This window comes from Geotrypetes seraphini, chromosome 2 (genome assembly GCF_902459505.1).
Source record: "Geotrypetes seraphini chromosome 2, aGeoSer1.1, whole genome shotgun sequence".
Taxonomy (NCBI): domain Eukaryota; kingdom Metazoa; phylum Chordata; class Amphibia; order Gymnophiona; family Dermophiidae; genus Geotrypetes; species Geotrypetes seraphini.
Genome location: NC_047085.1, coordinates 450100254 through 450126825, shown reverse-complemented (window position 1 = coordinate 450126825; position 26572 = coordinate 450100254). Strand labels below are relative to the sequence as shown.

The following is a 26572-nucleotide window of genomic DNA, read 5'->3' as shown; positions in this document are numbered from 1 at the left end:
CCTCACCCACGAGTCGTGCATCTGGCCCTCTCCCTTCTACCTGCACCTGGCAACACCCCCCTGCTCCGCGGCTCTCTTAAGCAACTCGTCAGCAGCGGTGATCAAGACAAGCTGCCGACATCGAGGCCTTCCCTCTACGAGTCCCACCTTTGTGGAAAAAGGAAGTTGAAACAAGCGGGACTCGCAGAGGGTAGGCCCCGACGTCAGAAGCTGCTGCTGAGTTGCCGAAGAGAGCCGCGGAGCAGGGGATGTGGCCGGAAGCAGGTAGAAGGGAGAGGGAGATAGGAAGGCTGTAGAAGCTCCGGAGCATGACACCGAACCCGGCCAGGATGATTTCTTTTTCAGGCTGCTGCTGCCGCTGCCATCCCCCACCCGAAATGACAAAAAACAGCCTAATGCCCGCGTCGGGAAATAGCCATGCTGAGCAGTGAGCTCAGCACGTACACAGATGAAAGCCTTGCTTGCTGATTGGTCCGGCGGCACGGTGGGGCGGGGCCGCCGGACCAATCAGCAAGCAAGGCTTTCATCTGTGTACGTGCTGGGCTCACTGCTCAACATGGCTATTTCCCGACGCGACGCCAGACTTGTATGCTGCATGCTTGCATCGCCAGAATTTAGGTAGGTTGTTTTCATCCCCGTGGGAGTCCCGTGGGCAAGGGGGCGTCCCCGTGGGAGTCCCGTGGGTCAGGGGGGCATCCCCGTGGGAGTCCCGTGGGCCAGGGGGCGTCCCCGTGGGAGTCCCGTGGGCCAGGGGGGGAACCCGCGGGATCCCCGCGGGACCCGCGGGATCCCCGCGATCCCCGTTCCCGTGCAGACCTCTACTCTAAACTGACTGCCTGTCTAACTGCAACTCAGGAATAGGCAAACAACAACAAACTGCCTAAACCTAAGCAAAACAGAGATTCTTTGGGTTCTTAACACAAGTGAGCAAATAACTGACTTCAAAATATCTTTTGGGAAGTATAAACTCCCCCTAAAGTCACAGGTCAGGAATCTTGGAATACTCTGTTCCCGCAAATTCAAACAACCTTTAAAAATTGTCTCTATCATCTTTGGCAGCTACGAGATTTCTCTCCATTTATTGAAAAGACAAATATGACTACAGTGGTCCATCCCATGATAACATCACGACTAGACTACTGCAGTGCCCTGTACACAGATCTAACCAAAAAGAGTTTGCATCAATTGCAACTAAGTCAGAATGCTGCAGCACGACTGGTAGAAGGCTGCAAGAGGCATGACACAAACTACACTGGCTGCCAGTACCTTACAGAGCTAAATTTAAATCTCTGTTTGATTTTCAAGGTCCTCAGACAAAATGGACCAGAATACTTAGAGAACAAACTAGCCCTTTATACATTGTCAAGACCTCTAAGGTCCTTCACCCTCCCCCCCTCCTCCCCACTGAATTAAAAAAAAACAAAAAAAATCTGGAGGAGAGAAGCTCCCTCCCTCAGCCACCAAGACCCCTCCCTCAGACCCCTAAATCCTCAACTTTAAATTGAACATTGGCAGGGGGGATGCCCACTCCCTCCTGCTGCCAGGGACCTCCCACAAACCCACAACCATCCCCATACCTCTAAATTGAAGATTGGCAGGAGGGATGCCCAATTCCTTCTTGCTAGCAGGCCTGCCTCTTCAAAATGCTGGGCGTTTCCCCATACCGATGTATCCTGGGATATACTAGGAGGGGCTTAAGGCCCTGATTGGCCCAGAGGCCTAAGACTTCTCCTATGGGAGAGGCCTTAGGTATCTGAACTCAGGATGCATCAGGAAGGGGCTTAATACTCTGATTGGCCCAGTTTCCTAAGGTCCCTCCCATGAGAGAGGCTTTAGGCACCTGAACTAATCAGAAACTTAGGCCTCTCCCAGTGCATCTCAGGATGCACTGGGAAGAGGAAGGCCCACTATTTTGTTAGTTAGTTAGTTAGTTAGTTAGAAAAGTCTGCCTGTTTGATAGTTACCTCCCTCATGTATCTCTATTTATATGTATCTTTACTTTAATAAAATACATAAATATGGGCCGCACATTAAGGGCCTGATTCTCTAAAAGTGCGTCCCGATTTTAGGCAGCCGTAGGCGTCCTACAGCTGTCTAATCAGCCAATCGGGATGCACGTTTTTTTAAAAAAAATGCTCCCCAGGCAATCCTGAAGGCGCCTCCGGAAGCCTAGGGAGACCCGCAAGATGCCTAAGCTCGTCTAAGGGCCTTAGGCGGGCCTTAGGCTGAACCTAGGCGGCCCTACGCATCTCCCTAGTAGAGGAGAAGCTTAAAATGTAGGCCAGCAAAATGCTGGCCTACATTGTAAGTAGACGCGGCCGCTATACTTATCGCGGCAAGGGATCTCTCTGCCGCTATAAGTATAGCGGGCCGCGGCCCCCTGACCAGGAGGGTGCCCAAACCCTCTGCCCGAAGACGCACACCCCCCGACACTACCGACCGCCCCCCCAACATTACCGATCTCCCCCCCCCCGACAATATCTTTCGCTGGCAGGAGGGTGTCCAATCCCTCCTGCCCGAAGACGCACCCCCCCGGCGCTAACAACCCCAAACCTCCACTCCACCAAACCTGTTCTTAGATGGGTCTTGCACGTCTTGAGCCGGCAGGCACGCCTCGTCGAAATGAAGCGGGCCCGCCCCTTCCCGGCCCATCCCGCCGAAGCCTAAGGCCTGATTGGCCCAGGCTCTAGACTTAGTGGGGATGGGCGGACCCGCTATGCCTAAGGCCTGATTGGTCCAGGCTTCTAGAGCCTGGGCCAATCAGGCCTTAGGCTTCGGCGGGATGGGCCGGGAAGGGGCGGGCCCGCTTCATTTCGACGAGGCGTGCCTGCCGGCTCAAGACGTGCAAGACCCATCTAAGAACAGGTTTGGTGGAGTGGAGGTTTGGGGGTTGTTAGCGCCGGGGGGGGGTGCGTCTTCGGGCAGGAGGGATTGGACACCCTCCTGCCAGCGAAAGATATTGTCGGGGGGGGGATCGGTAATGTCGGGGGGGCGGTCGGTAGTGTCGGGGGGGCGGTCGGTAGTGTGTGGGGGGGTGCGTCTTCGGGCAGAGGGTTTGGGCACCCTCCTGGTCAGGGGGCCGCGGCCCGCTATACTTATAGCGGCAGAGATATCCCTTGCCGCGATAAGTGTAGCGGGTTGTGTCTAATCTAACCCGTTTCTCTAACCCGCGTCTGTAACATGGACGCCGGTTACAGAATCGGGGTTTAGTTTAGGCCGATTCTGAATAGGACGCCTCTCCCAGGCGTCCTATTCAGAATCAGGGCCTAGGTATCTTGCGGGCCTCACCTTCAATATAGGCGGCCTGCCTGGGGAGCATTGTTTTTTAAAAACTTGCATCCTGATTGGCTGATTAGACAGCTGTAGGACGCCTACAGCTGCCTAAAATCGGGACGCACTTTTAGAGAATCAGGCCCTAAATGTGAAAAGTAGCGTCCAGCAGCCTTCCAAAATAAAGCAGGCTTAGTACATAGGCTGTATATGGCATTGGATGTTTGGATGATATAAGAACATAAGAATTTGCTGCTACTGGGTCAGACCAGTGGTTCATCGTGCCCAGCAGTCTGCTCACGTGGCGGCCCTTAGGTCAAAGACCAGTGCCCTAACTGAGTCTAGCCTTACCTGCGTATGTTCTGGTGTAGCAGGAACTTGTCTAACGTCTTGAATCCCTGGAGGGTGTTTTGCCCTATAACAGCCTTCAGAAGAGCGTTCCAGTTTTCTACCACTCTCTGGGTGAAGAAGAACTTCCTTACGTTCGTACGGAATCTATCCCCTTTTAACTTTAGAAAGTGCCCTCTCGTTCCCTCTACCTTGAACAACCTGTCTTTATCTACTAAGTCTATTCCCTTCATTATCTTGAATGTTTTGATTATGTCCCCTCTCAGCCTCCTCTTTTCATTCCAGCGCTATATAGAGGAGTAAAACTGTGATGCCTTATCTGCAGTGTCGGTAGTCAGTTGAACTGTGAGTTGTAGGCCTTCCTCTTTCTTTATATTCAGTGAGCTGATTGCTAGCATTCTGTCTCTGATCCCTAGACTCTGATCCATGACCTGGTTGTATTGGTATCTGTGTCCTGTAAAATGGTAATGTTACCTCCCCCCCACCCCCTATTGTGCCTTAGGTAATAACACCCCACCCCCCTGCACCTTGTAGCTTAGCTTTTATCTTATATCTGGTAGATTTATTATTCTGTCAATTGTAAGCTAGGCCTCCTAATGTGTGTTCCAATTTTATGACTTCCCCTGCTTAATTATTTTTATATTGTACACCACTTAGATGAGCAATTTTATAGGCATTTTATCAAATAAAGATGAATCATAAACTATCCCTAGATGCTTGAGGAATGCACTCTACATGTGTAAGATATCAGAGCCTAAGCTCTTTCATTAATGCTTGGAGACCATGAGTCAATTTAAACAGGCAATGAAAAAAGTGCTGATACTCAGTATCACCAAGCACTCCCTATATAAAAGGATCTTAATTACTCTCCAATGCATGGCAACATTGTTCTCTACTTCCCTCTATATATTTTGGGGCCAATATTCAGACCGTAGGAGGCACCCGGCAGTGAGCCCAGATATTCAATGCTGCAATCGACGTTGCAGTGGCATGCGGTCAGGGCCTTCAGGAGATTCACCCAACCACCTGAAGGACCTGAGGGCACTTCTCTGAAATTGATTGGTTGAGCATGCAGCAGGCAGAAGCTGCTCAACCAATCAAATTCAGATCAGTACTGTCAGGGCCTTGAGAGGGTTGGGTGAATCGCTAGCCTTACAGCCCTGCTTTTTTTTAAAAAACTTTTTGCTTGATGTAGTTTGACCGGTTGAGCAGGCTGCCTGCTCAGCAAATCAAACTGCATCAAGCAAAAAGTAAATAACAACCAAAAAAAAAAAAGCAGGGCTGTAGAGCTGAGCTGAGGATTCACTGAATCCCCTGAAAGCCACTGATAGATATTCAATGCCAGGCTATTTCCGGTGACTGGCATTGAATATCTAGGGTTGGTTTGTTTGGGGGGGGGGTTGGTCTGGCATTAACTTAAACAGCTAAGTCACTATTCAGCACTAGCTGGTTAAGTTACTAGAAGCCAAAGATAGGCTTGCTATTTAAGCGGTGTGATTTGGCCGCTAAACTTAGCCAGTCAGTTCTGAATATTGCCAGTTACTGTGTGATAGTACCGGTTAACCTTTAGCCGCTAACCGTGAATATTCAACAGAGATAACTAATTATCTCCGATAAATATTTGGGATTAGTCAGTTAAGCGCTATTTAACCTGTCAGTGGCAGTTTCTAGTTGGTTAAATACCTTTGAATACCAGGGGGCATTGTCGTGTCCTCATTTCTCTGACATTCCAGCTCCTAAAACTGATATATGATGCCTCACTTTGCTAGTGCTTTATTTTACTGGCTTCTAATGTTGGGAGTGTCCCTGTTGATTTTTATGGCGCCAAAGGGATGTTTCAGAGAATATGCAAATTAAGTAGCATGGGGACTAAAAGTGAATGGATAATTTTGACCTTTTATCCTTAGATCGTGTTGATATCGTGGTCCAAGAATATTGACCGTGGTTTCCTATCTTTCTCTATGATTCAGAGGAGGGGGAAGCCCAAAGGCCCTGATTCTATAAGGCTAAAGTTTGGCGCCTAGTCAACCTAGTGACCTGCCCATCCATCCCCTAGTGACTTGCCCAGGGTCACAAGGAGCAGCGCACAGTTTGAACACACAGCCTCAGGGTGTAGTTCTAACCACAACACCACACTCTCCTCTCCACCTAACTTAATTTTTTTTTTAAATTGGCGCTATAATTGAAAACGCCATTAGAAAACCATTTAAAAATGATTTTAAAAAATGAATATGCCGTTAGGTGCCTAACTTGGTAGGCGCCTATCATTTCGATGTAGGCATCTACACTGAAGCACCTACTGGTAAGTAAGTGTGATTAAGGGTGGATTCAGGGCAGTGTTTGAGTGCGGATCAAGTTAGGCGTACTCATTTAGACCAAGAAAATCCTGATCTAAATGGAATGCACATAAGGATTTCACGCCTACTGGTACCTGAGAATACTTAGGCACTGCAAGGTGTGATTCTATAAACAGTGCCTAGCAGATGATTGACAGCTGTGCCAAACAGTACCCCAGATTTGGACACCATTTATAAAGTCAGACCCAGAGAGCCTGATTCTGTATAGGACACCTAGTCTCAGGAGCCGCCTAAGTAGCTTTGAGAATCGCGCACGGGCATCCTATACAGAATCACGTCTATCCTAACGGACAGGTGCCTTACCCCACCTAACCACCCCGATTCTCTAACCAGCATCCATGTCACAGGCGCCATTTAGAGAATCACATTGCCACTGAGCTGATCGCAGCAAGGGAATCTCCCTGCCATGATCAGCTGAGCAACAGCAGCGGGGAACCCACGAACCTCACTGCAAGTCGACCAGCAGGAGGGATGCCCACCCCCTCCCTCTTGCTGCCACCCTGAACCCCCTTCCTCCTGCTAAACCCCCCCCCCCCATACACACACACACACACACACTGTCCAAGGCAGGAAGGATGCCCACTCACTCCTGCTGGAACTCCTAAAACAACTCCCAGCAGAAGGGATACCCACTCCCTCCTGCTGCAAACCCCAAAACAATCACCAGTGGGAAGGATGCCTACTCCCTTTTGCTGGCACCCCCAACATCCTTGGCAGCAGGAATGCCTACTCCTTCCTGCCGGCACCCCCCCCAACACATGATCCTCCTGAACCCCCACCCCCACCCTGTACCTTTAACAGTAAGGCTGGCTGGAGGAATGCCTAATCCCTCTGGCGAGCAGACCCGTCTCTTCAGAATGGCGGGCCTTCCCCTTCCTGGTGCATCCTGGGATGTACCAGGGAGGGGCCTAAGGCCCTGATTGGCCCAGGCACCTAATGCAACCTCCCATAGTAGGGGCTTTATGCGCCTGGGCCAACCAGAGTATTAGGCCTCCTTCACCGTGCATTCTGGGATGCACTGGGAGTGGCTTAAGACTCCAATTGACCAGATGCCTAAAGCTACGCCCATGGCATTTAGTATTTATACACCGCTTATAGCCTAAGCGGTTTACATTCAGGTGCTCAAGTGTTTCTCCTTATCTCAGTGGCATAGCGAGGATGAGAGGTGCCTGTGTCGGTGGCACCCTCCCCCGCCCTCCACCTTCCCTGCCCCCTCCTGCCGCATGCACTACTTTCCTTCTCTCGTACCTCTGTAACGTTCTTGGCGTGAGCAGCAACACCAACCTCCTGTCTCTGATGTCACTTCCAAGGTCCGGGTCCAGGAAGTGACTTCAGAGGAAGAGCCGATGCAGGCGTAACAGCAAGAACATTACAAAGGTACGTGGGATGGGAAGTGGCACGCACATGTGGTAGTGGGAGGGCAGGGAAGGAGCGGGGGTGAAGAGGTGGATGGGTTCCTGTGCCCCCACCAAGACAGCATCCAGGGTGGACCACCCCTTCGCCCCCTCCCCTCTTACTACGCCACTGCCTTATCTGTCCCAGTGGGCTCACAATGTGACTAACATACCTGGGTAATGGAGTGTTAAGTGATTTGCCCAGGGTCACAAGGAAGAGAGCTGGGCTTGAACCTGCAAGTTCAGGGTGCTGAGGCTGCAGCCCTAACCACTAGGCCACTCCTCCAGTTCCTTTCCTACTGCACTATTCACACACCCACCATCCAAAAATGTCAAACGAAAAAAACTAATATGACAACCTAATAGCCACCAAAGCAGCTAAACTGGACAGACAAATCACCACTCTGCTGTCCTCGACCACAGACTACAAAACCTTCAAGAAAGAAACTAAAACCCTACTGTTCAAAAAATACATAAAACCCATTTAACATGACCAGTTCCTACCCAAACCCCACCAACCCACTCTATACCCTTAACATACTCAAATATGCTTCCAATTACCCATCATTTATCACCTCAAGATCTCGACAACTCTTTGGTAATTCTTAACATCTCTTATGCTATGTCACAATTCTTGTAACCTCTGGAAAACTCTTATGTAATCCGCCTTGAACCGCAAGGTATTGGCGGAATAGAAATCACCAATGTAATGTAATGTCATGAATCGTCCTCCCCCCACCCAGTGCCCTGGTATGCATTACTTCCCTTGTTATAAACAACTGATCTGCAGTCATGCCTGGCTACATTTTCATAAATCCTGAAATAACACAAAAATGTGACATGCATGCACCTATGTGAAGCGCCAGGTCCAATGAGCTGACATTTCTGTGATTAAATAACTCTTTCTTTCAGTCCCAGTTGCTGCAGCCAATGAAAATGTTCAGAGCGCAGAACTGTGCCACAATTGCCACTTTCGGGGAAAGGTTGGTGTGTCAGCATTGATATTAAGTGAGTTCTAGCACCGCTGCCTGTAATAATCTCAAATTTTGCCCTGCCTGCACTAGCAGCAGCTCTTTACTGCTGCACCTGTGTCAACACCACTCAAAGAGTCCCTCACCCCCGGGCACATGTACGAATTGCTTTTCACATTTAGTTTGTCAAAGAGGCATAGGTCACATCTGGCAGAGTTACTGAGTCACTGGCCTAGGAATCTAAAACCACTGCACTCCCCTCCACCGCATTCAAATCACTCCTGCTTCTGCCAATGGTCTATGGTACTTCACCAATAAAAAGGCTGTCAACCTCGAGATGCAAAGATTTAAGCTTGAAGGGGTTATAATTATTTCTCTAGGGATCTGTCAAGATTTCTACAACTTACACTTTTATTATTCCCACATGCCTTCATATTTGTCATATATTTTTACAGTGGACGCACATTTTCCAATTGCTCTGTTGAAATGGAAATAATTCAACAGCTGTGAATTAGATCCTTTATCGGGCTAATAGTAGTTGTATAAAGTGGCTTGAATGAATGGTTTATGCAAAACTGGGGAAAAACTAAAGTGTTTGACTTTGTGTTTGTCTTGCAGGGCCTGAATGTTCCAGGAACTTTACTGCACCCACTGGTGTGATCAAATCTCCGGGTTTCCCTGAGAAATATCCCAATGGCCTAGAATGTACTTATATCATCTTTGCACCAAAGATGCTGGAGATCGTACTGGAATTTGAAAGCTTCGAACTAGAGCCAGACTCCAATGCTCCAGGGGGAGTGTTCTGTCGCTATGACCGACTTGAAATTTGGGATGGATTCCCTGGAGGTAGGAGATGTTTTATCTCATGCAGTATGCTAAAATACCTAGGGCAATGGCAAAATGAATCCTGATGGCGAGATACACAATGCAATTTTTTTCATATTAGTACAAAATATTATGACACAGTGGAAATAAACAAGGTACACTTCTCTAATACCGCATGTGTATTGAACATTTACTATACCAGCTTATCTGAATTGCAAGGTCAAGGTGCTATACAATCTAAAATATTAGTTTGGAGAGGAACACCATTGCTTGATAAAAATGAAACTGCACATTTAATTCTTCTTTATGGAGAGGGCGGTTGATGCGTGGAATGCGCTCCCGAGGGAGGTGGTGGAGAGGAAAACGGTGACAGAGTTCAAACAAACGTGGGATGAACCCAGAGGATCTCTAATCAGAAAATAATGGGTATATATTGAAGGAACAAAGGCCAGTACTGGGCAGACTTGCACAGTCTGTATCCTGTATATGGACATTCAGTTGAGGACGGGCTGAGGAGGGCTTCAATGGCTGGGATGATTAAGATGGGCTGGAGTGAGCTTTGAGGGAGACTCCAGTAGATAGAACCTAAGCACACTACCGGGCAGGGCGCTGGGTTTCTAGCCCAGAAATATCTAAGAAAAAGGACCATTTAAATTAAATGATTAATTTATGGAGCATGTATGATTGGGCAGTCGGGTCTTTATCTACCATCATTTACTATGTTACTATGTAATCAAGAGAAAAAAAACATTATTGGGTGAACAGACCCCATGACAAGGCAACTATGCCCAGAATCTGGCCACTGAAAGCTATATTTAAAAAAAAAATAGGTTTTATTTATTCTATACCATTCTCCCAAAGGAGCTCAGAACGGTTTACATGAATTTATTCAGGTATTTAAGTATTTTTCCCTGTGGGATCACAGTCTATCTAATGTACTGGGGAAATGGTGGGATTAAGTGACTTGCCCAGGGTCACAAGGAGCAGCATGGGTTTGAACCCACAACCCCAGGGTGCTCAGGCTGTAGCTTTAACCACTGCACCACACACTCCCTTATCCTTTTTAAGGATAGTTCACTTTGAAGAGAAGGAGGACCATCATTTCAACATTTCAGGGCTAGAAAAAAGAACACTGCGCGTTGAATAGATTCATAATATTCCTGTTTTGAGTTAGGAAGCATGCAACGATGAGAATCCAGCGATCCGAGGGAACAGAGTTACCATATTTGGGAAGACAAAAAAAGAGGACACATGGCTCTGTTCCCGGCCCCGCCCCTGCCTTCCACCAGTCTCAGCCCTGCCTCTGCCCCACCCCTCCACCTTCCCCCATTTCCTTAGTCCCCTCCCCATCCTCTATACTCTTTTAGCCCTCATCTACCCTCCACTGCATCTCATCACCCTTTCAGTCCCAGCTCTTCTCTATCTCTTCTTCCTTCCCTTGCATCCAAGACCATTCTTCTATCCCTGTCCCCATATTCCACCCCGGTCCACCTTCTCTTCTATTTTTACCCTTTTTCCTGTACCACCACTCCAGGATCAATATTGCTCTCTTTTCGCTACTGTCCCCTCCTCATGGAACTGAATCTCTCTCTCCCTCTCCCTGGATCCACCATCTGCCTCTCTCTCTTTTTTCACCCTCTAGTCATAGAAATATAGAAACATGATGGCAGATAAAGGCCAAATGGCCCATCTAGTCTGCTCATCTGCAGTAACCATTATCTCTTTTTCTCTCCGAGAGATCCCACATGCCTATCCCATGTCTTCTTGAATTCAGACACAGTCTCTGTCTCCACCACTTCCTCCGTGAGACTGTTCCATGCATCTACCATCCTTTCTGTAAAAAAGTATTTCTTATATTACTCCTGAGCCTATCACCTCTTAACTTCATCCTGTGCCCTCTCATTCCAGAACTTCCTTTCAAATGAAATATATTTTTTAGCTCATGCACATTTATGCCATGTGGGTATTTAAATGTCTCTCAAATAATAAATCGTAGTGACAGAAAAACAACCAAATATGAAAATGTCACTCAATTTCAAAAGCCTCAAGAAATACTTTATTCTCCCTCTCTCTACCTCGATGTAATTTCGCTGTTTTTGCTGTTCCATTACCTATTTCTTATGTAACCCTCTCTTCTTACATCCTGTATTTCACTGATTGTCCAGCCTTCTTCGAATGTGAACAGCCTAGAAGTCTGTCGATTATGGCGGTATAGAAGAATAAAGTTATTATTATTATTATTTATAAGCTAGCGTTGTTTTTGTCATTGGCAAAATACTCACACCATAAGGAATGTAAGGATCTAGAGCAGTGGTCTCAAACTCGCGGCCCGGGGGCCACATGCGGTTCGCCAGGTACTATTTTGAGGCCCTCGGTATGTTTATCATAATCACAAAAGTACAATAAAACAGTTTCTTGATCATAAGTCTTTTTAGCTATAAATGACAATATTATTATTAAGACTTAGCCAAAAGGAAAGATTTATCAACTATAAAGAGTTTTACCTCATGTAAAATTATCATTTCTTTAATAAGATATTAACTATTTTTTTCTGAGGCCCTCCAAGGACCTACAAATCCAAAATGTGGCCCTGCAAAGGGTTTGAGTTTGAGACCACTGATCTAGAGAGATACAAAACCCACTACTGTGCACAGTGAAAAGAGTATAATTTTTAATTTTGTAATTTTTCAAAATAGCCCATTGTTCTAAAGGCAATTTTTATTAGTTTTCAAAAAGCCCATAGTATTAAAGGCAAAAATAGATGAAAGATAGAAAAAAAGATAAAACTTAGCTCTGGTGCCAGAACACTTGCTGTTGCTTAAGCAACTCCGCCAATAGCAAACAGACTTTTCATCTTTTCAATGGCGTTCAGGGTTGCAGCTCCATCAATGGCGGCAGGCCACAAACTCCTCTATCATATCTCCCCTCTCCTGCCTTTCCTCTAAAGTATACATATTGAGATCTTTAAGTCTGTCCCTATATGCCTTATGACAAAGATCACGCATCATTTTAGTAGCCTTCCTCTGGACCGACTTCATCCTTTTTATATCTTTTTGAAGGTGTGGTCTCCAGAATTGTACACAATATTATAAATGAGGTCTCACCAGAGTCTTATACAGGGGCATCAATACCTCCCTTTTCCTACTGGCCATACCTCTTCCTATGCACCCTAGCATCCTTCAGACCAGTCTTCAAGATCTTTTTTCATGTTCTTCACATCATCTGGGGTGTCTGCTCTATTGCCGATCTCATTCCTGGCACTTCAGCCATGAACACAGAACAGAAATATTTGTTAAGCAATCAGCCTTTTCTTTATCAGTTTCTACATATTCCTCCCCTTCACTTTTGAGTCTCACAATGCCAGTTTTGCACTTCTTCCTATCACAGATATATCTAAAAAATGTCTTGTCTCCCTGTTTTACCGTGTCTGCTATTTTTTCTTCCATTTGTATATTTGCTTTCCTGACTACTTGGCCAGCCTTTCTAAACTTTTCCAGATAAATTTGCCTGTCTTCCTCTTTCTGCGATCTTTTGTAGGTTATGAAAGCTAACCTATTATTCCTTACCTTCTCAGCTACTACTTTTGAGAACCAAAATGGCCTTCTTTTCCTCTTACTCTTACTTACTTGCCTCACAAAAGGTTTGTCATCCTCACAATAACTCCGTTCAGTTTTGCCCACTACATTTCTACTCCTTCCAGACATTCCCAGCCAGATAACAATTCCTTGATGTAATCCCCAATCTGTTGAAAGTTAGTTTTTTTAAAGTCTAGAACCTTTACTTTTTGAATAAGCCCTCTCTATATCCATCTTAATATTAAACCATACCATGCAATGATCACTGGATGCCACTATAACATCAGAAACACTTTCCCCATTTGTAAGCACTAAGTCCAAATGAGCCCATCCTGTATGAGTTACATTACCAACTGCTAGAATGTTCTCCTTGTAGAGAATCCAGGATCTCCATACTTCTAGAAGACAACACAATAGGGATTCCCCAATCCACATCAGGGCCAGATGGGAGAAAGATGATGTAACAGTGTTTGTGGGCTATGGGGGGGGGGGGTTTTGTGCCTGCACATGCACAGCCAGATATGACCACCAGTAGTGCAGAAAAGCACTTTATTGATTCAAACAAAAACTCCATGAGCCCTGTTACTTCACAAAACTAACAAAAAATCCTGAGATGGACCTGGAGTTGGTAGTGCAACACCCCAAACACTGATTGTCAAGGTCTTCTTAAACCCAGATAGCGAGGTCTGGTCCTAGCCAGACCTCAGAGCAGGGCTCAGATATAATTAGCAGTAGACGTTGGCTTTCTCAGCCAAGCAGAATATCTAAGGATTGTAGTCAAGGAGTATGTTGAGACCACTTCTTTCTCCTTCTCACCTAGGCCTCCTTAACCTAGGCCTCCCTACCTCTTATACTTCCAGGTCCCTGCTCCCTGGCTCCTCCTTCCCATGTCACTGCCCCCTAAGGAGAAGCAACCTATATTAAGGTAGGTCTGACATTGTGAGGGAGTATACAGCACGGGGAATAGTAGCCTTCTGTAGATTCGCTCACCGATAGGTTGGCCAAAGTAATCTGTGGTGCCCAGGTGGACAGGAGCTGCCAGACCGCAGAGGCAGGGGGACTGGTGTGACAAAATGGCTTTCTTGTTGCCAGTTTTAAGAGTCTGTCAGCAGCCAGCCTTTGCAAAACTGGCCAGGCTGGCTGAAAATTGGCTGATTGGCAACCCTAGGTTACATTTGAAATGTAGTAGAAAGGTTTTTTTCTGCTACCCTTTGTCCTTCTGGTCTTCAAACTCAGTTGAAACTCGTTCCATCTCTACAAAAGCTAACATGTTGATGATATGATAGAGTTCAAAGCTGTCTGGATGGGAATGATGATATGATAAAGTTCAAATTCATTCACAATTGTGCAGTCTCGCCTCAAGATCTTCAGCAATACTTTAGCTAGGAGGCTTGAGCAAGGGTTCTTTTCAGATTCTAATGCAAGTATACCGTGACCTAACCAGCAATTATCACCGTTAAACAATGAGCTTTCTGCATCTCCAAGGTTATGAGCGTTCTCTCTAATAATGCTTTCTGGACAAGTGGGATTTGTTTTGTTTTTACAATGGATGTCAGTTTCATGATTAAACTCCAGCGTCAGCTTTATTTTGGCATCGTGCAGTTCTCAATTTTATCTAGCCTCAGTCCCTTGGGATATACAGTTATGGCACAGATTTTCTCTTCAAATAGGAATATCTCATTGTATAAGGATTTGCACCACAGATGGACAGTTTCACTTCAGGTATTACTTCAGCATGTCCAAATACTTCTTTAACAGTACACAGTACTAAAAATACAGTACTGAAGCAGTGTCTCTCAAACTGTGTGCCACAAAGAGATTCTGCGTGTTCCACGAGAGATTCCAGAATTTTACTTTATTTCTTTTTTCAATTCCCTTCATAATTATACTAGAATAGATAACATGTACATCGTGTATGCAAGTGTCTGTCAATATTATGAGCATCTGTGTGTGTAAGGATACAACTGCCCAGACAAGCATCATTCTTTGATGGGATTGGTCCTTGAAAACTAGCGGCAAAGTAATTTTAGTTTATTTTAATTTTTTTATGCAGTAGTTACCCTAATGTGAGCAACAAAGCGATAAGGGCTTTCTTACCGTTTGGGTCTTCTTATCTTTGTGAACTTGGATTTTCAGCTAACAGAAATTAAATTGAAAAAAAAAAAAGAGAAAGACATGTTTGCTTGTTGACTATCCAGCTGTGTTTTGAGTTAATTTGCACTCAAAAACAAGCACATCCATCGCATTCTTTTGCAATTCTATTCTATCTACAATACTTGAGTTTCATCATTGTTACAATTGCTCATATAAAGTATAGGTTAAAGAACTTTAAATAAATAACTCTCAAATTCTTTTCCAGAGAAAAGAAAATGGTAAAACCAGAGGATATGTCTGTATATGACCTTTGGGGGAGGATGGGCTAGGGAGGGCTTCAATGGCTGGGAGGGTGTAGATGGGCTGGAGTGAGTTTTGACAGAGATTTCAGCAGATGGAACCCAAGCACAGTACCGGGTAGAGCTTTGGATTCTTGACCAGAAATAGCTAAGAAGAAAATTTAAAAAAAATTTAAATTGAATCAGGTTGGGCAGACTGGATGGACCATTCAGATCTTTATCTGCCGTCATCTACTATGTTACTATGTTAAATTTACACCTCCCCCCCCCCCCCCTTTTTACAAAATCACGCAAGAGGTTTTTAGCGCTGGTCGGTGCACTGAATGGTCTGCACTGCTCTGATGGTCATAGATAGAGTTCCTATGAGCGTCAGAGCAGCGCAGAGGATTCAGCACACTGGCCAGTGCTAAAAACCTCTTGTGTGTTTTTTTCTAAAAAGGGGGGGGGGGTAATTTTTGGGTGGTTTAGCAATTTTATAATTTCAATTATAATGTGCCATGAAAAACATTGCTCCATTTAGTGCGCCAGAGCTAAAAAAAATGTTTGAGAGATCCTGTACAGAGAGTCACTCTGTCAAAAAGAAAACAACTTTAAGAAGAATCCGTTTGTTCTGAATTGAGGTCCTAGTGTTCTTTCTAATTCAGGAACAATTACATGTACAAGAACTCCCTAAATATATTCCCAATAGAACTTAATCCTTTTCAGAGCCTACTGGATAGCCGATATCTGATAAATTGCATAGGAGTTCGGAGAGTATCTCAGAGTTTGGTGCCTGGATGTGGTTTACAGATTATATAGAACTTAACTGCTAGGTTTTTTTCCTCCCCATATTTTAGCGTTGTGAGAGCATTCTATCATAGCCAAATGATGATGTGCCGCTTTCAACTAGAGATTGAATGAAAGTTCAGTCAACAAATATGTCCAAATCATAAGCCAAGGTTTTCATAAAGAGATGATTTACTGAATAAAGAAAACCCCTGATTCAACACAGAACAATTAACAGTGGGACTTAGAAGCATCACAGTTCCACCCATATCTCAACACTACCGTTGACATGCTTTCTTGGGAAGCAGGACTGTGGCATCTGATAAATCTATTTATACTACAAATTTAGAAGCGTCTGGCTGACCCTGGCTTCCAGACTACAATGAGAAGTCGCCTCAGGACGCCTGCCAAAACTTAAAACACAGAGCCTGCAGGACTGAGATGGGAGATTTTAAATATGGTTTTTAAGGAAACACAAGAAAATGGAAATGGTGAATCTTCACATATATTGAAAAGTCAGTCTGAGTCAATCTGAATACACTGAAGTGCTGCCAAGCTTGTGATTTTAAAATCTCTGTAACAGACAAATGCCAAGCAGAACACAAGCCCATGAATAATAAGGGACAAGAAAGCTGATATTGTACAGAAAATTTCATAAAGCTTTAACAACTACCAAAATGTTTCTGAAAGGAAAATCTGGCAACCCTATCTCAGCAACTATATATGTCAGCTTTACTTTCATCAGACATTAAAACTAGGAGCTGGAGCCAGGAGAGAGAAAATTATGCATGCCAAGTATAGTATTCAGCTTTCCAACTGCTGCTCCTGTGCTATTCAGAGATCACTCCTTACATATTCTAAGGAGGTAAATGCTCCAATTACTCAGCCCAGCCCAGGTAGCCAAGAAAGAGGAATTTGGGGGAATGATTAAACCCTAATGAGGCAATAACATAACATAAAAATGTTTTTATATACCGCAGTACCTTGAAGTTCTATTCAGTTAACAATATAAGAAAAAGCTGGACACACAGCAAAATACAATCATTGAATATCAAAGAATTTTACAAATAAATAGATCTTTAGCAACTTTCAAGAAGGCTGATAAGAGACAGAACTGGCGACCAAATCTTTAAATTCTTTATCCTAGGTTGCTGCCTGGTAAGAGAGAATCCGATGAAAGTATCTTTTATATAAACATTTCTTAACTGATGGGAAAGTAAACATAGAGCAAATACGCTGAGAGTGTCTTAGAGTAGTAAATTCAAAATGATCTACTAAATAATTTGGTGCAAGACCATGCAACACCATATACAGAAACATCCAAATTTAAATATCACTCTTGCCTCGACTGGGAGCCAATGAACTCATGATCCAATCTTCTCAAATTAAAAATCAACCGAACATCAGTTTTTTGAATAGTACGCGATCTAAGAAGATTTTTCTGATAGCCAGCAAAATTTACAATAATACAATAGTCCAGCATACTCAGAACTAAAGATTGTACCAATAATCTGAAAGAGGAAGTATCAAAATATAGTCTAACTTGTTCATAATTTCCATAATGTATAAAACCTTTTCAGAATCAAAGCATCAGTCTGAATATTCATCATCAAATTTTGGTCCCAAACATCCCCTAAAATTCTTTCTGAATTGTTGATTGAATATGAAATTCCACTCAAATTCAGACTTGACTCGGTATTCCCCTTTAATGGGGTGGCATAAAAATATTTTGTTTTGTCTGAGTTAAGTCTCAACTTGAACTCATTCATCCATTGTTCGACAATTAGAATTACACTTAGTTGCGAAGCTTGAGACAATGAAGAAATAATAGGAATCACTGTAGATATGTCATCTGCTACCCAAATTAGAAAACCTTGGTCCTAAGGAAGCCAAATAAATGTTAAAAAGCAAAGGAGAATGTGGAAACCCTTGGGGTACACCGCATGAATTACTCCATTTACTAAAATATACATCACCAAATCAAACCTGATATATAGTCGCAAGTGCAGAAAGTCTTGAAACCATTTGAACACATTTCCAGAAATGCCCATAGCCTGAAATTTACCACAATAATGAAGGCAAAGCTACAAGAGTACTTTCATTTTCATTATTGCCTAATGAAAAGTGACCAAGAGAAATTTACTGTATTTGCACCTGTGCTCTCTGTAGATAACTTCCATCAGAAACAATTAGGGTAATTTAAAACCTGCCTATTTGGAGCTATGAGGGAATCTATAGAACCCTGTTACTTCCCTTTAAGGATACTCCCTCACAGTGTCAGAACCACCTTAAGATCCATAGTCCTAAGAGATTATTACTTCCAGTTTGTAATTAGGTTCTCTGACACACTGAAACTTGACGGCAGATAAAGGCCAAATGGCCCATCCATTCTGTCCATCCACAGCATCCACTATCTCTTCCTTTCCCTAAGGTATCCCATGTACCTACCATATGCTTTCTTAAATTCAGAGTCTTTGTCTCCACCGTCTCTACCAGGAGATTATTTCATACATCTACCTGTTTTCCTTATGTTTATTACTGCATTTCCTTTCAAAGTGATCTCTTCAATGTAGCATACTGTATTTCCCCACATATAGGCCATCCCCCTGTATAGGCTGCAAAAAATGCCTATACAAGTTTAAAAACTGGTAGATAAGTCGCCTCATTTTAGTAGCCACGGCTTATCTACCAGTAACTGGCTTAACCATAGAGGAAGCAGCGCGGGGCCGGCCTGCAGACACAAAGATCGCTCCTGCTTTGCAATGCTTGCAGCGTGATCCGAGGAGGCCACCGCCAGCAAGGAAGGTAGGGCTGGCCTGCAGACAAAAAAATCGCTCCTGCTTTGCAACGCTGGCAATGTGATTTGAGGAGGACGCCACCAGCAAGGGAGATAAGTGAGGGTGGGGGGAAGATTTTAAAATGCTGTATAGGCCGCCCCAGATATGCAAGCCGCATCCACTAGGCTGGCTTGCAAAACCCATATATAGACCACGGCCTAGATATGGGGAAATACGGTAGTAATGCAAAATAAAAATAAAAAAGGTCCTTCCCAAAGAAGAAGTGACATGGGAGGGGTGGAGCCAGGAGAACAGAAACTAGGAAGGATAAAATCTTAGGACACAGTAGGTTAAGGCAACCCACAGGGAAGCAGTGACACCTAACTGCATATGCCTCCACCATCCGTGTATGACCTGCAACCACAATAGTCAGGTAAGGCAAGTTTGACTTGGATCCTTATAACTTAATATCTTTGAATCAGTTAAATGGAGGCTGGTCTAGGTGAACCGCTAACAACTGTACTGATAACTCTGGGTAGGGTTACCAGAGGTCCGGATTTCCCCGGATATGTCCTCCTTTTCGAGGACATGTCCAGGGGTCCAGACGGCTTTTCAAAACCCAGCACTTTGTCCAGGATTTGAAAAGCTTACTCAAAATCCTATTGAGCGTGAGGGCATCCGCGCATGCGTAGATGCCCTCCTGCCCGACGAGAGCATGCAGTGGGGTACGGGGCTGGGGCAGGGCTAGGGTGGGATTGGGAGTGGGAGTGGGAGTGAGGCATAAAGGGGCATGGATGAGTGGAGCTGGGCGGGCCTGGGGCCAAGTCTAGGGGTCCAGATTTTACTAAAGTACTAAAGTAAAATCTGGTAACCCAACTCCGGGGAGCCAGACTAGAGACCAGTATTGTATGCTGCATGCTATGGCCCTGTAGGAGCAGGCCACAGAAGAACATTCTTGTATGAAAGGACTAGCTTGTGGGTTTTCCTCCCCTACCTGTGAATTCCACAGGATCCGTACCTGATTCTTCAAAATAAAAGTTATTTCATTCCCCTTAACCTGCTGTGTGGCTCCATGCCTGTCCATGTTCACATTACCACAGAGGCCTATTCTATAAGATAAAGAAGGTGCCTACTTTTCTTTATAGAATATTAAGGCTCCTTTTACTAAGCTGCGATAGCATTTTTAGCGCGTGCAGAATTATCTCGCACACTAGATGCTAACGCCAGCATCGAGCTGGTGTTAATTCTAGCCGCGTACCGCGGGTTTATCGCAGCTTAATAAAAGGAGCCCATAGTGTACTAGGTTAAAAAAAAACATATTTACATTTTAAACACAATTACTTAAACCAACCATAGTGTTGGTATAAATGCGCATGCCTTGATTGTTAAAGAATACACAAATATTTTGTAATGTACATCCGTACATTAATGTGTGACCTGCCCATGCTCAGTTTCTTTTATTCTGCCAATACCTTGCGATTCTAGATGGATTATAAGAGGATGAGATTCTGGTCATATCCAGAAGATTACAGGGAAGTTATTGGTTGGAGCATTTATAGTTTGGTGATGGAGTAAGGTTATTAGTTGTGTCAGGAGTTTGTCTTGACATATTTCTTGAATAATATTGATGAGTACTTATGGAATACTGCATAGACATAAACTGGTTATTTATGTGCATATATGTCAATGATTCATTATCGAATTACCCCCAAAGCTGTACCTTTTATTTCCCACGCCCCAGAAATGCCCTAAAACAGTGCAGAAAACAGTATATGTGCTTCACCTTTGAGGCTGAGTAATTAATAATCAAAATATCTCCTGACCACTGAAATCCAAGTCAGAAAAGATGGATTATAGTGATCTCGTCATTTTAACAGTTAGCTAAATTATCTAAAGATGTTTTGTGGATACAGCCCCTTTAAAGGTCAGATAGAGAGTTAGGATTTATATCTAAGTGTGGGTGAAATGATTCATCTGAAATAAATCCACTGATCCCAATGGACTTACAAGAAAACTGCTATAGTTCAATAAGACTAATCACTGTTTGACCACAAGAAATGATACATATCTTGAAGGTAGCTTTTCTCTTCACTGAGTATATAGAGTATCTAACAGAGACACTCTAACAGAGTGTTTTAAAGAAGCCTGGGTAAAGGGCTCATCAGTACTGAATTCTTCTCCAGATGATAGAACATTTCTTTGGATGTTAATAGCAGTATACCGCAGATTAATAATGTTGAACCCAATTTATTGCAGGATTCAGTATACTACTGTATCTTAATTTAACCCCCTCCCCCCTTCCTTTTATCAAATCACATTAGGGTTTTTATCGCAGACCATGGTGGTACCTAATGTAGTAAAATAATGGTGGAAAGTGTGAACCGTTCACAACCCATCCAAAATCTACTGTATCCATTGAGCTAAGTGTAATAGAATTTACACTTTGCAGGTAATACCCCTGCGCCTAAATTTTAGCAATCCTTTGGGAATTTATGTCAATTTAAATGTACCTTTATATTTTAACCCTACTATAGATAAATTACTATTTTTTTAAGGGCTCCTTTTATAAAGGTGCATTAGGGCCTTAATGCACAGAATAGTGCATTCTAAAATACCACACGCGCTAGCCGCTGCAGCCTCCTCTTGAGCAGGCGGTAGTTTTTCAAGTAGCGTGCGCTAATCCGGTGTGTGCATTAAAAACGCTAGCGCACCTTTGTAAAAGGAGCCCTAAATCTCCTTTCCCCACTCACATATCCCTCCATCTACACCAAGCAATGGAGAAAATCAGTAATAACAAATGGAAACAAGATAACATGGTAGGTTATAAGTTATTGCTATTGCTATTGCTGACATTGCATACTAGAAGTGTCAACACCAAATTGACTAATTCTTTCTAAAAAGGATATGAATCAAGGGCATCCTTCCAAAAACCATACCCTGAACAAAGAAGCCATCTATTGATATCATGGAAATAAATCGGATACAGTTTTGTGCAGCAAAAATCATTACTGAAAGAGTCCTGCCACCAAAGATACAAGGTCAGATGACAAGGGGAAAGATAACCACTCCTAATACAGAATAAAACATATAAAAAACAAATAATAGCATGCAGGGGCATCACGAATAGAAGAGTGAAGTTTCAAGTTTCAAGTTTATTGTAGTTTTGATTTAAACGCAATATCAAGTATTTTCAATGCGTATAACAATATTAAAAATTTGGGGGAACAAATAAAATCATTTGAGACAATAAAACATGCAAACCTATCCATAGTTAATAAAGATACATAAGGAATATAAGGATAAACTACATTTGTTTTAAAAGAAAAAAAAATGAAAATAAAAAAACATTTGGGAAAGGAGCAACATCAGGAAGGGTATTAAAAAAATTTTAATGAAACTTGGATTGGAAAAAATGTTTAAAAAAAAAAGGCTTAATCTAGAAGTAAATAGGAAAATCAAAGAAGATTATCTGAAAATGCCAAAAATAGAGAAATCCAAAACAGGAAGCTAAATCATACTGCACCGACAGAAGAAAATCTTAAATTCATCCACATCAATAGCAAATTGAAAGGAGCAGCAGAATCACATAAACTGCAGAAAAACAATGAAAACACAAAAGAGAAACATCCACCTCAAAATAGTGCTTCTTGACAGGACTGTTTCCTATCTTACTAAAAAATATACCCATTCCTTTCTGCCTTGGTAAATATTCTTCTTTAAAATGTATATGCCTGCTTCTGGGGACACCATTAGAGATTGATTATACAGCTACACTCTGCACACATCACTTTATATTCCTGCTGACCTCCTTCCAATCTGCCCTTTCACTTGCAAAACAAGACTACTGTGCCCACTTGACTGGTTCTCCTGGATCCAACCTTCACCGTTTCTTTACCATGCTCAACTCCTCCTTAACTTTCTCCCCAGACCATGGTTGAGTACTTCCATGAAAAGGTTCACAAGATTAACCTTGAGTTCTTATCTTGACTGAATCACTTCCGCCTTTCCCTCCTCCCGCCTTTCCCTCCTCCCGCCTTTTCCTTCCTTCTCTGAAATCACAGAGGGGGAAAATGCACATCTTCTCTCCTCCTCCAAACTCACTACCTGTCCCTCTGATCCCGTCCCCACTCATCTACTGATCACCATCTCTCCTACTGTCATCCCCACTATCTGCCATATCCTCAACATACCGCTCTCTACTGCAACTGTACCCAGCACCTTCAACTTGACTGCCAAAACTTGTTGCTTATTTCTAAACAACATTGCTAAAATCCAGACTTTCCTTTCTGAGCACGCTGCCAAGACCCTCATCCATACTCCTGTTACCTCTTGCCTAGATTACTGCAACTTGCTTCTCACAGGTTTTTTGCTGTCATCTCTCTTCCCTTCAATATGTTAAGAATTCTGCTGCACACCTCGTATTCCGCTAGTGTCGTTATGCTCATGTTATCCTTCTCAAGTCACTTCATTGGCTCCCTGTCCACTTCTGCATACAGTTCAAACTCCTCTTACTAACCTACAAGTGTATTCATTCTGCAGCTCCTCTGTATACTCTGTCCCAGGAACTCCGTTCATCCCTTGTCTGTACCCTTCTCCTCTACTGCCAACTCCTGACTCCGGCCCTTCTGCCTTGTTGTGCTGTATGCCTGGAGCAACCTGCCCAACTCAGTACATCGGGCTCCATCTCTGGCGATATTCAAATTCAGGCTGAAAGCCCACTTTTTCGAAGCTGCATTTAAGTCCTAACCCTACCAACTTGTAAAGCACTATATTTGTTTATCGTTCCCTCTGCAGTCCTCTACCTCTTCATCCCTTTGTATTTTCCTACATGAGCAGCATATATTGATTCACCATTTTTGTACAGTGTGTCTGTCATAATTAGACTATAAACTCTTTCAAGCAGGGACCGTCTCTTGCATGTTTAATTTACAGCACTGTGTGTGTCTGTCTGGTAGTGCTATAGAAATAAATAGTAGCAGTAAAAATAAAATATTTAGAGAGAATCCAAAGCAATTCTACAGGGAATTTGGGAAGACATGAGCATAGTTAAAACACCACCACCTGAAACAGAAACAGAAAAGTGATGGATATATTTATACGAGGGCCCCATAATGTACATCAAGAAACAAAATGGCTGGCATGCAAGAGAATATGCAAAAGATAAGCATGCAAAAACGTATTTGTTCAGACAACTAGAACACCATAATGACTATTATAAGGAACTAGCTGATGACCCGGCGTTGCACGGGTATTTAATTATAGCAATAACACTGTAAATGGATTCAAATAAAGATACTTTGTAGTGGTGAATGAAATTATTTTTTTACAGCTTAATAAAAAGTACAATATTCAAATTATAATGTGAAATATTTGACAAAATGAATACAATACAACTAACGCAAAACGTGATTATAAACAACATTTTTAGTTTCACCTCCTGGAGCAAGAACATATAAATTGTTGGGTGAACCCACCCTTGAGCAAGCAACATAGAGTTGTGGGCCTAATGACCCCCAGAACATATCACCCCAGGTAGGAGGGATCTGCATACCAAGTTTCGTTCAAATCGGTCAAGCCGTTTTTGCGTGATCGCGGCACATACATACATCCATCCGATTTTATATATATAGATAAAAGAACCCTAAATAACAACCCCTCCTTCAATAATTTCTCTTTCTACAATCTCCAAAACCATTCATTGCAATAGATGTACTGTATATACTCAAATATAAACCTAGATTTTTGGGCCAAAAATATGACCTGAAAATGGGGTTCTGGTTTATTATTCAAGTCTTACTACTATTACTACTACTATTTATTTTTATAACGCTGCTAGCTATACATAATGCTGTACATTAAACATATAAGAAATGATCACTGCTCAACAGAGTTTAAAATCTAATTAAAACAAACATGATGAATAAGGGATAGGGAATTTCTCAAAGAGGGAATGATAAAACAGACCGCTATGAGTTTGGTTAATATTCGAGTCAACCTTTTATCACCTTTTTTTGGGGAAAAAGGTTACCTCAGTTTATATTCGGATGGGTTTATATTCAAGTATATATGGTAATACAATAAACAATCTGATCACATAGAAGAAAACAATAATATGAGAGTATATGAAACCAAAGACCAGACAGTGTTTAAAATGCTAAGGAAAAATCAAAATCATAGAAGTGTTGATTGTAAGAAAGTTTTCTGATTGCATCCCACACTCTTAGATAATATTGCTCTGAAATATGCAGAATAAATCTTGGATTGAGTGTATTACTTAAGCCCGCCATGAAAATGAAACTATAATCTGTTTTATGAAGATGGACAATAGTCATTGGCAGTATTAAAATCCAGTAAGAATTATTCAAGACAGTAACTAAGGAAAAAGATGGTTTAGCTTCTAAAAGCAAATTAAATGATTATATTGCTAGTCCACAAAAAAAGAGATTAATTTTTATTTTTTGTTGCTGTTGTTTTTATTCATTAAACTTTATTTCTAATATATATTCAAATGGACTAACATGGCTGCCACACTACTTTGTTCTGTATAACTCAAATATTGAAAAGTTTAATCAGGAGACCAAGAAAGCTCTGCAATGAGAGGGCATAGGATGAAGTTAAGAGGTGATAGGCTCCGGAGTAATCTAAGGAAATACTTTTTTACAGAAAGGGTAGTAGATGCATGGAACAGCCTTACAGAAGAAGTGGTGAAGAAAGAGACTGTGTCTGAATTTAAGAGGGCCTGGGATAGGCATGTGGGATCTCTTGGAGAGAGAAAGAGATAATGGTTACTGCGGATGGGCAGACTAGAGGGGCCATTTGGCCTTTATCTGCCATCATGCTTCTACGTTTTTTTAAAGATACTGAAATAGCCCAACTGTGTTAGGCACCACTCGTTTTTTTCAAGTGCTCGGGAGGGGAGAAATGAGTGGATCGTGCCTACCCAGTCCTTCCCCAGGCCCAGGCTACACAACTGGACTGGAGAGACAGAAGAGAAGGGAAATACAACATAGGAGGAGGGATAGAGAGGCAATGCTTTATGGGGGAAGAGAGATAGGTAGGGGGAATGCTGAATGATGCAGTGGGGAGGAGGCAGAGAGATGGGGCAGTGCTGCATGTTGGTGGGGGAAGACAGACAATGCTGGATGATGGGGTCAGAGGAGGAGACAGAGGAGATGACGGATGGGGAGAGAGAGAAGAAATACTAGATGTCAGGGTTAGAGAGACATGCAGAATTGCATAGGGGAAGAGAGCAAGGCAGAGGCAATGCTAGATGTAGTGGGAGAAAAAGAGATGGGGTAATGGTGAGTGGTGAAGGGGGATAGGAGGGAAAGAGAATGAGAGAGACAGGAGTAATGCCGCATGCTATATACAACAACAATACACTCCGAATATGCCGAAAAAATCCTAAAATAGTGAAAACAAAAAGGCAACCGAGTCACATCAAGGTTTGTGTGAGGGACGCTCAGGACGCCAAAATTGGCTCACACCTTACAAACCAAAATGGGGAAATATATATAATGGACGATATATAATTATATATAATACATTATATTATGTTATAGGGTGCTCTCAGTGTGAACCCTCAGTGATAGGAGCGCAGCTCCGACACTTCACCTCTGGGTCAAGGTGGTAAGCCTCCACCCACACACCATCATCGAGCACCCCGGGTGTGCTGAAATCAAACAAATCAATCAATCAAAAGTGAGTAAATCAAACTCAACACAAACAACCTGAACAACCCCCACACAAACCCTGCCAGCCAGACCCCCCAAGAACGCGCAACAAAATCAAAAAACCATACAAAAACTATCGAAAAAGTATCAAAAAAACATAATACTTATCTGAAGCTATCTCACAGACTGAACAATGCAAACAACCGCGCCTTTCCTCTTGGCGC

General features: G+C 43.1%; 1 protein-coding gene across 5 annotated transcripts in view; it reads left to right on the top strand.

The window, feature by feature from the left end:
• Positions 1–26572, top strand: part of NRP1 (neuropilin 1) — a 339157-nt gene that overhangs the window by 143617 nt on the left and 168968 nt on the right. For all 5 annotated transcript variants that reach the window (XM_033931511.1, XM_033931507.1, XM_033931509.1 and 2 more), the window contains exon 5: positions 8959–9186. In XM_033931511.1, coding sequence (XP_033787402.1) covers positions 8959–9186 — 228 coding nt within the window. The remainder of the gene's footprint in view (positions 1–8958; positions 9187–26572) is intronic.